We start from the raw sequence: 11004 nt of genomic DNA, 5'->3' as shown, positions 1-11004 counted from the left end.
TTTAAATAGGCCTACTTATTCAATTTAAAATGCTTAGATGTTTACCTATATTTAAATGATTTATTCAAGCTTAAAGGTTAAATTAATCTGAATGTTTAATTTAAAATGACTGAATGAATTTCAATGTTGACTTCTTTAATAAGTTAATTTAAAATACATTAAATGTAGAAATGTATTGTTTAAAAACACTTCGTTTCAAAGTCGTTTGATTTATTTAAAAATATATTTAATGTTTAAAAGTGTGTATAGTGGTTAAAAAGATAACTTATTGATTGGAAAATCTTTTGAAAAGATTATCATTTGATTGTTTGGCATTATTGTTAACCCATTCTGAACGGGAACCCATTGTGGTGTTGGCATCATGTCATGCTTTAGCTATTGAAAAACAGCAGATCTACAAGCTCATAGCGCGCCACCGAGTGGTGCGCTACGAGCTTGTAGGTCTGCTATTTTTGAAAAAAATCGAAGAACGACTGACATTTTTAGAATCTGATCTCAGGTCAGAATGGGTTAATCAGACCAGTGTGTGTCCAGTGGAAACGGTGCCGTGTCATTAGTCAGAAGGTTCATTGTTCCGAAATTACTATCCCTACAGTAGCTCTAACCCTATACCTAAACCTAACCGCAAGCACGGGAGGTCGGGAGCAGTCCATGTTCGGACTAACGGGACTTCGGATCTATGGGCAGTTCCCGTGGAAACCTCGTATGAATCTGATCTCGGGTCAGAATCGGTTAATCTTTGTTTCTTTGTCTTCGAAGGTTTTCAACCTGATGGCAGACCTTGCAGCCAATCACTGCATGTTGGCCTGGAACGTGGACAGCAGTTTGGGGGGGGGGGGGGGGGGGGATAGAAGTCCAACTAACTGCCATGAATTGTGGCTCATCCGACCGCTGACCTGGAAGACCGATGAGGGGAAGGGAGAGAAGAAGAACACCACATGGTGAGCTTTTACCGCAATTTGCAACTCTAGATTTTTTTTTTTACGCTTGTTTAATAGAATCTTACCTGCGCAGGTAAGACACCCAAAGAAGAGGCCGACACCCTAGGGAGGGAGGGACGCTATTAAACAAGTGCTCCCCCCCCCCCCCCCCCCTCACGTCTTGTTTTATGGCACGTTGCAAAAAATACAAAATGGCGGCTCGGAATGTGACTCTTGGAATATTTTGGACAGAAAGTAGCTCATAACATGATTAAGGGGGATTTTTATGAAAAACAAGCTCGGCAGATTGAAAGAGGATAATTCAAGCTTGGACTACAGCTGCAATGTTGGTGAGTTTAACGTCATTTAAGACAAGCAGATCACAAACCAAAAAAGATGGAAGTGGATGGAGGTTGTTGCAACTCTAGATTCAACCCATTGTAAAAAAAATCTAGAGTTGCAAATTGCGGCTAGCTTGTACTCTACATCCATTTCCCACCACTCCGAGAATGGGTCCTCTAAGACAAACCTTTTCATGTCAAGGACTCCCAAATTGACATTTATTAGCCCCCCCATTTGAAAGTAATGGCCAGGGATCCCCCATAAGAGAAGATTTGTACGGGTCTAGCAATGATTCTCAACCATTTGAATTTCAAGGAGAGGACCCCCAGTTTTTCAGTGGTTTGGGTCCCAGAGGGCCAAGAAAATGAATGAATTAGTTTTCATTGTGCATGATGAATGATTAGCATGATTAGCTTCAAATATACTTCATGTAACGTCCACTGCAGCTAATATTACAGTTTATTATAATGACCATCTGAAAGTGCTTCACAATAGAGACCCTCTGAAATGATGACACCAGTAAACACATTTTTTCGTGCTGTTTTATTGTGGAGACTCGGTACAAGTTAGTGAGGGTTGAATCACACATTCCACTCAACAAGGACATGTTTATGCATTAAGAACACACATAGAAGCACGTTCCCAAGAACATGGGAGGTCATGCCATGGACCTGAACCGAATGTATACGCACATCTACCGCCACCGTCTGGCTCACCACTCCCCCACATGGTGTAGTTCACACTGGAGCCATCAGTCCACTTCCATCTACCCTCCACATATAAGTCGTTCAGTCCAATCCAGGTGGTGGTTGGGTTAAAGTTCTGGATCAGGATCTTGACGAAGTCGTTCTCCTCCGTGCTGTGGATGGACACTAGGTTGGCACCTTCATCCTCGCAGTTCTTCTCTGCGTCGTGCCAGCTCAGCATTTTCGGGAGGCCGACGTACTTGTAGCAGCGACTGTTGAAGCTGAACCAGAACATGGGACAGCTCCCACGCTCCAGCTTCAGCTCAGCAGAGGGACTGGCGTGCACGGTGCCTACACACACACACACACACACACACACACACACACACACACACAAAGAAAGATGTCAAATGAGTCATATATATAGCCATCATTATTAAAATAATCATATAATTTGAACTGGCGACCCAGTTCTGACAAGTATACTTAATTTTAGGCATTACATTTAGGTGTAATGCCTAAAATGTAGGTTCCAAAGATACATGTTGTGAAAATAGCCGATCTACGAGAACAATTCTCTTACCTAGCGCCACGAGGCCCAGGAAGCACAGGAGTTGAGGTCTCAGCAGCATGTCAGCCTGAGTTGGGTCGGGGTCTTCTAGAAGGGTCTGTGTCCGTGGAGATGGGGTCGAGGGTCTCCTTGAAGGATGGTGTGTTGCTGACTGTCTGGGTCTGACTTTTTATGTGCTCCAAACGAGGGTGTTTTCACCACTGCCATCAATTGATTGGTCGTGACACATTAGCAGGTGTGTAGTTCACACACAGGCAGTGCCATGAAGTCAGGAGAAAACCTCATATGTCCAAAACTGTTGCTTTTCACGATTTATAGGTTCAAATTCAGTAAAAAATAGCAGATCTGCAATGCGACGTGGTTTGAGCTTGTATATCTTTTTTGCTACTGTACTGTTGTGTGGCGCTGTAGTTTGATCAGAAGCTAATTTATGGGGAAATTAATACATCAAAAGTAAATAAAATATGGAGATATGAGGATTCTGCCCAACAGCAACGGGCAGAATCCTCGTTTGACCCACCTTCACACACACACACACACACACACACACACACACACACACACACACACACACACACACACACACACACCCCTCATGGAGAGAGAGAGAGAGAGAGAGAGAGGTAGGGAGGGTGGGGGTGATATGATGCAATACATTCTTCAACTGGAGTTTACTGTATTCATGTTACATTTAATACATAAATGTACGATGATTATCTTATTAATGTGCAACATTGTTTTCTCACTGACGAAGTAAACAAACCAACAAAGTGCATACAGGCCAGGGTATCTTCACATTTAAGGACTTCTTAAATACGTCTACAATGAAAAGGAAATAAAGATTAAACCAATATAGTGAGACCATTGCTAGGTTACATCAACAGTACCCGACAAACTCTACCATAACACATGGTCAAACGTTGGCCAAATTAAGTGTCACATTACCTAAGAAAGAGGCAAACATTTAGGAAAATAGCCGATCTACAAGCTGACAGTTGAGGAATGTGCATATAAATAAAATACCTGTTATGTTGAATATATTGATCTGGTGTTTGATTAACCCATTAAGGCCTGAGGCCCGTTCTAAACCCCCCCCCCCCCCCCCCCCCCCCACACACACACACACACACACACACACACACACACACACACACACACACACTGTTAATGTGTGTTGATATTAAAGTGTTGAGTCAAAACTCAGAAATGGACCAAAACATTATGGCCAGCGTGACGTCTCAGACCTCAGAAACTACATCTCCCAGAGTGCAGCAGCAAGATGGCTGCTCGTTACCTGATTAGGAGCAAACAAACAAACAAACAAACACCAGATGCAAACAGCAAAGATCTACTCCTGGGTCCTATTTCAGGTTGGCTTTAAGAGTTGTCAAGGTTTTTAAACCGGTCAGGGTAGCTACTTTCCCTTCAGCTTGTGTCATAATCATTCAAACTCATGCTACTATAGCCTATACCATAGGTTGGGTTGGCTATGGGGTTGTCAAGGTTATTAAACCGCTCGGGGTTTAAATAATCCTTCAGTTTGTGTGTCTTAATTAATAATATGCTAGCCTATATATAACTTGTAATTTTCTATTTCTATTTTCTATTCTAATTTATTGCTTACCTTTCGGCAAATACAATATGTGAACATTAGAGGTATGTTTATTTGGGGTACACCGTACACATTGTATTTGCATGCCGTGTGTGGTGCCTGGTCGTTAATGCAGTTCATATTATGACCTGGTGAGGGCGTGCAGGAGCAGAGCCCTGTGATTAGAGTGAGGCAGCATTAAATGGCACCTGTGTGAGCTGAGCTCAGGCAGAACAAGCTGAGTTGCAGGGGTGCGAGGATCGCTCTCCTCACGTCAAAAAAAGAGCGTCCTCAAATAGGAAATATAAGAGAATATAAAGTAGCTCTCCTAAAATAATCTGCAGAAGGCGCACACGGTATGTTACGTGTTGTTGCGGTTTCTTGTTTCTGTTTGTAAACAGTGTTGTAGTTCCGTCGATTGTTTGTTTTGTGTACGTCTCATTGTGTTTGTTTACATATAACCCGGAAGTCATGATTGACCGACAACAGTTTCAACGAGGACATTCTTTCGTATAGTTCATATTTCATTGTGTTTTAAGAGAATATTTGTATGTTTTGTGTTGCAGTTTTTCCACGGTGTCAAATGGGGAAAATAAAAAGCCCTTTGAGATATCAGTTGGAAGTTAATGGAACGGTGTCAATATCTCTGCTGGCTATAGGAGCCGCTACACTATATATACCAATATGGGGTCGTCAGTCAAGGCGGACACGTGTTGTTCATCATTGTGCGGTTCTCTAACCGCTGGTCATAAATCACTGCCGCTGCAACCCCCCCCCCCCACCCACCGCTGCTCACCTAGGGAGGTGCTGAAACCCCCCCCCCTCCCTCTCTCTCTCTCTCTCTCTCTCTCTCTCTCTCTCTCTCTCTCTCTCTCTCTCTCTCAGTCAATTCAATTCAATGGAGCTTTATTGGCATGAGAAAACCATACGTTTATACATTATTGCCAAAGCAAAAGTGGAACAATAAAACGACAAAGATAAAACAATAAAATAAAGGTGTAAACGGAGCTCTCTCTGACTCTCTCTCTCTCTCTCTCTCTTCCTCCTCCCACTCCCCTCCCTCGCCCCCTCACTATCACAGACCCCCCCCCCCCCCTCTCTCTCTCTCTCTCTCTCTAGCTCTCTCTCCCCTCCGTCTCTCGATCTCTAGTCTGCCCTCCCATCCCAGCTTTCTCTCAATCTCTCTCTCTCTCTCTCTCTCTCTCTCTCTCTCTCTCTCTCTCTCTCTCTCCGTCTCCGCGACCGATCGACACACTTGCAGCCATTTTACACAACAAGTCGAACGCACTCAATACACATGTCGTGAGTGTGTGTGTGGGTGTGTGTGCGTGCGTGCGTGTGTGCGTGCGGCCGCGGCTCATGCATGTGATGATCATCATCGCCACCACCTGGCTGGACTGGTGGGATAACTAAGTGAACCAAACGGCTGTTCTAGGAGGAGGTGATTGAAAAGAAAGATGGTGAAGAGGAAAAGCCTGGACGATTCCGACCAGGACTGTGGGAAGGGAATACCGTTTCCCATCCAGACGTTTTTATGGCGACAGACCAGGTTAGGCAGCGCGTGCGTGTGTGTGTGTCACAGTGTGTGTGTGTGTGTGTGTGTGTGTGTGTGTGTGTGTGTGTGTGTGTGTTCAGTGCACATTGAACAGGTGTGTGTTTTGCCACGCTGCACTGCCGAAAATTAAAACGACAGCATCATTCAGCATCAGCACAGCTGCCTCATGCAAACGCCAAAGTCGCTTGCGCCACACACACACACACACACACACACACACACACAGTGACACACGCACACACACACACACACACACACACACACACACACACACACACACACACACACACACACACACACACACACAGAGAGACAGACACACAGCATGTTTAATCAAAATGAAAAAATTGACAGTTTACCATGCATGTGGATGTCAGTCTCAGTGGCTCTATATACTGTTTGAATTGGACACGGATCAGTGAGTCATGTATATATTAATATGTGCGCCTCATATGGATGACTTTGCAACGTGATGTGATGTCTGGATATGAATAGAGATGAGAGCACACACATATTGTGATGTCACACACCTGTATAAGGCACTGGTTTTCCACCCTTTTTTCATATCAAGCTCCATTCTGATTCTATGGACAGGGTAGAATCCTATGAACACCCTATGAACAGGGTGCAGTTACTTCATGACTCTCGTATGAATACGAGAGTCATGAACCATGGCTACATGGGGACCACCTGGAGACCCCCTCAAGGACCACTGCTGGTCCCCGGACCACTGGTTGAGAACCACTGCTGTCAGCATACATTTACCTCGTAACCAGGCCAACAGCACAGTGTGTGTGTGTGTGTGTGTGTGTGTGTGCGCGTGTGTGTGTGTGCGTGCGTGTGTGTGATGACTCACTCCTCCTGTTGTGTGCAGCTGTATTGACATCATAAAGATTAGCATTTAGCAGTGGAGGAAAGTGCAAGTACATTTACCTTGAGTACAATTTTGAGGTATTTGTACTTTTTGTACTTTTAAGTATACATTTTGATGCCAATACTTTTGTATTTCTACTCGAGTCAATTATAATAATAAGTATACGTTCTGTATTGCAGTATTGATACTTTCCACCTCTGACATTTATTTTAGACCAATCGGTGGTTCCCAAACCTTTTTCAAGTCGAGGACCCCCAAATTGACACTAATTCATTATCCTGTGGACCCCCATTCGACCCCCGTTCTGACCTGAGATCAGATTCATACGAGGTTTCCACTGGACACACACACTGGTCTGATGAACCCATTCTGACCTGAGATCAGATTCTAAAAAAATGTCAGTCGTTCTTCGATTTTTCAAAAAATAGCAGACCTATACAAGCTCGTAGCGCGCCACTCGGTGGCGCGCTACGAGCTTGTAGATCTGCTATTTTTCAATAGCTAAAGCATATAACGTGATGCTAACACCGAAATGGGTTCCCGTTCAGAATGGGTTAATGGCATTTCTATCTCTGGCATCCCCAATTTATAATTATTGTAAAATAATAATGTCTACTTAAATCTCACAATGTGTCGGAGTAACCAAACATAAAAAGACTTGTCCCGCCCCCTTTCAGAACGACGAGTGGCCCAGGAAATGATTCTCCATTCATTTTCTCCATAGGCTTTTCAAAAAGTATTTGATTCTCCATTCATTTTCTCCATAGGCTTTTTATTTAAAGACAGTTACGCCGCGGACAAAGCCAACTCGGATCGTGCCAAATCATGACAATAATTACAATGTTTTGGGGCCGATCAAATAATTAGTAAGAAGAAAGACAAAACAAATAGTTTTGTATCCTGCCTTTATTTTCTTCTTTCAATTTATTTGATCGGCACAAAATATCGTGTTTGTTGTCATGATTTTGTCACGATCCGAGTTGGCTTTGTCCGCGGCGTAACCGTCTTTAAATAAAGAAAGGGCCTTTCTGTGTGGAGTTTGCATGTTCTCCCCGTGTCCCCTAGGGTAGGTACCCTCACAAAAACATGCAGTAATCCTGGTCTCTAAACTGCCTCCCCCTGGCCAGCCGGGGCGCCTGATGGAGGGGAAAGGAACTGGTTGGAATAACGTGTTCCTTCCACGCGCTACGTCCAACCAGGGGAACTCCCCCCTGTCGGGTGTAAAGGAGCAACTTGGACACTCGGGCATGAAGGGAGCATGAGTTCAAGTCCGTTGCTCTCCCCAGGTTGGCGGAGGGTGTGTAGAGCCCAGGATCACAGTAGATGATTGGCACAGGGGTGAAAAATGGGTTACAAAATCGTGGGATAAAAAATATATTAAAATAAATATATATTTTTTGAAAAGCCTATGGAGAAAATGAACGGAGAATCATTTCCTGGGGGCGGGACTGCGACGCTCTACAGTCGCTCCCTGACATAATTAGTCTATTTTTTATTTGTTGACGAAATTGTCAATATACAGTACTTAGTCATAGTTTTACTCATCATAACTTCATGGTTTTTATTTGTTTTTTTTTATTCCGTTTTCAATTTTCATCAGTGAAATATCTTTCGTCATAGTTTTAAGTCGACGAAATCAACACTACTTTTGTCATATTTAAGCATACAAGCCTGTTTTAATTGGTTTTAATTGTACATTTCCAGTGCCTTCCTGCGTCCGAAGTTGGGGAAACAGTATGAGGCTTCATGTGTGGTGAGTCATTTCCATAATTATTTATGACCATGTCTGTGATGACCGAAAATATCAACACTTTGACACTGCAATCCAACATACAGTATTTGAATGGATGAGACATTAAATGGTAAATGTTTATATACATTCAGAAGCACCTTTCCTTCTGTAAAGCACTTTACAACGTATTTTTAGTATACACTTTCAGCCACTTTCAGCCAAACTGGGACCTTGAGTGGCTTATTGCTTTTCTAAAACGGCTACAAACATATATATATATATAGCAATATCCATCCATCCAAGGCCAGTGAGTCAATGTATTTCCTCCAACTGCGCCTTGGTCTGCCCCGGGGTCTCCTCCCAGTGGGACGTGATCCTTGGTCTGCCCCGGGGTCTCCTCCCAGTGGGACGTGGTCCTTGGTCTGCCCCGGGGGTCTCCTCCCAGTGGGACGTGGTCCTTGGTCTGCCCCGGGGGTCTCCTCCCAGTGGGACGTGATCCTTGGTCTGCCCCGGGGTCTCCTCCCAGTGGGACGTGGTCCTTGGTCTGCCCCGGGGTCTCCTCCCAGTGGGACGTGGTCCTTGGTCTGCCCCGGGGGTCTCCTCCCAGTGGGACGTGATCCTTGGTCTGCCCCGGGGTCTCCTCCCAGTGGGACGTGGTCCTTGGTCTGCCCCGGGGTCTCCTCCCAGTGGGACGTGATCCTTGGTCTGCCCCGGGGTCTCCTCCCAGTGGGACGTGATCCTTGGTCTGCCCCGGGGTCTCCTCCCAGTGGGACGTGGTCCTTGGTCTGCCCCGGGGTCTCCTCCCAGTGGGACGTGATCCTTGGTCTGCCCCGGGGGGTCTCCTCCCAGTGGGACGTGACCCTTGGTCTGCCCCGGGGGGTCTCCTCCCAGTGGGACGTGACCCTTGGTCTGCCCCGGGGGTCTCCTCCCAGTGGGACGTGACCCTTGGTCTGCCCCGGGGGTCTCCTCCCAGTGGGACGTGATCCTTGGTCTGCCCCGGGGTCTCCTCCCAGTGGGACGTGATCCTTGGTCTGCCCCGGGGTCTCCTCCCAGTGGGACGTGATCCTTGGTCTGCCCCGGGGGTCTCCTCCCAGTGGGACGTGATCCTTGGTCTGCCCCGGGGTCTCCTCCCAGTGGGACGTGATCCTTGGTCTGCCCCGGGGTCTCCTCCCAGTGGGACGTGATCCTTGGTCTGCCCCGGGGTCTCCTCCCAGTGAATTAGAATTAATTTTAGAATTTTGTTGTTGTTGATGGTACCCCAACTTTATATATATATATATACAGGTGTGTGTGTGTGTGTGTGTGTGTGTGTGTGTGTGTGTGTGTGTGTGTGTGTGTGTGTGTGTGTGTGTGTGTGTATATATATATACACACACACACACACACACACACCTGCAAATCAAGGATGCGCTAGATTCCGTATTTAGCAAATTACTTCCCCATCTTGTTTCCTCCCGTTGCCCGTGGGGGGCGAGGAGGGGAGGGGGGGCGAGGATGGGAGGGGAGGGGAGGGGAGGGGAGGAGGGAGGAGGGCCGAGGGCGAGGATGGGAGGAGGGGAGGCTTAATGGCATCTTCACATCCCTTTGGATCTAATTGTAAACACAAAGCTGCCTCTGCATAGGCGGCGGGTGCGTTTTACCTTTGGGTAGGCTATAGAATTGCGTTGGGGGGGGACTCTCGCGGCCGAGCGGAGCGAGTCCGCCGCCGCGGATTTATTTATTTATTTATTTCCCAGATGGTCTAAAAATGAGTTATTTAGCATACTTTTACCAATGAATTAGCCTATACACAGACAACGACTTTTGGACGTCTTTTTCTCAAGTCTCGAGTCAGTCAGTGTAGATTACCCGGCGGTGTTGCTGCCCCTCCGGGAGTCGCGGCTCATGGCTCTTAGACGGCACAGAGACAGCAGTCACTCCGCTGAACGTGTCAGTGTTGCTGCAGTGGTGTGAACTGTGAACCGTGCGGGCACTGAGTTCTGACAGCCGACTCACAGCTTCTTCTTCTGAATTAGGCTACTTTATCTTTGCCTTGAAAAAGACATTTTGCGTTTTGCTGTTTCCCAAAACAAACCAGCGCGCGCTTTTGCTGCCTACAAAGCGACTGGAAGGACGAGGTTTACAGACATACCAATAGTAGGCTAGTCAATCATATGCTGATTAGGCCAGTTGCTGTATAGTGTATAGCCTATATCCGATCAGCGATCACCAGGGGGCAGCGACAACACACACACACAAACACAATAGCCTTCTATAATGCTGCGCACATATATTATATATTTAAAAAAATACCCAGCATAATTTTTGGGAAGGCTAAGCCTTCCCTAGCCTTATGCACCCGCCGCCTATGTGCCTCTGTTGTGGCTCCCAGATGGGTAGCCTCGCTTGGGGCCATGTGGGACCTTTTTACTCCCAAGAGGGGAGGCTTTGGTTTCTGTCTGATGTCTCCCTCCCTCCCTCCCTCCCTCCCTCCCTCCCTCCCTCCCTCTCTCCCTCCCTCCCCTCTCTCCCCCAGTCCTTTGAGCGTGTGCTGGTGGAGAACAAGCTCCACGGCCTGTCCCCGGCGCTGTCTGAGGCCATCCAGAGCATCTCCCGCTGGGAGCTGGTCCAGGCGGCGCTGCCCCATGTCCTCCACTGCACCTCCATCCTGCTGTCCAACCGCAACAAGCTGGGTGAGACCCGCACCGTACCGTACCGCACCGTACCGTACCGCACCGCACCGCACCGCACCGT

The 11004-nt window shown here is 46.6% G+C and overlaps 1 protein-coding gene across 1 annotated transcript in view; it reads left to right on the top strand.

Moving 5' to 3' along the window:
- Positions 1 to 5567: 5567 nt before the first annotated feature.
- Positions 5568 to 11004, top strand: part of unc80 (unc-80 homolog (C. elegans)) — a gene marked incomplete at both ends in the record, with an annotated part of 117814 nt that continues 112377 nt past the window's right edge. Inside the window, 3 exon segments of the mRNA XM_080776437.1 lie at positions 5568 to 5659; positions 8244 to 8292; positions 10787 to 10943. Coding sequence (XP_080632563.1) covers positions 5568 to 5659; positions 8244 to 8292; positions 10787 to 10943 — 298 coding nt within the window.

This window comes from Protomyctophum bolini, assembly GCF_963924005.1.
Source record: "Protomyctophum bolini genome assembly, chromosome: 11".
Classification (NCBI taxonomy): Eukaryota; Metazoa; Chordata; class Actinopteri; order Myctophiformes; family Myctophidae; genus Protomyctophum; species Protomyctophum bolini.
Note: the sequence above shows the minus strand (reverse complement) of the source record. Positions and strands in the feature narration are given on the sequence as shown.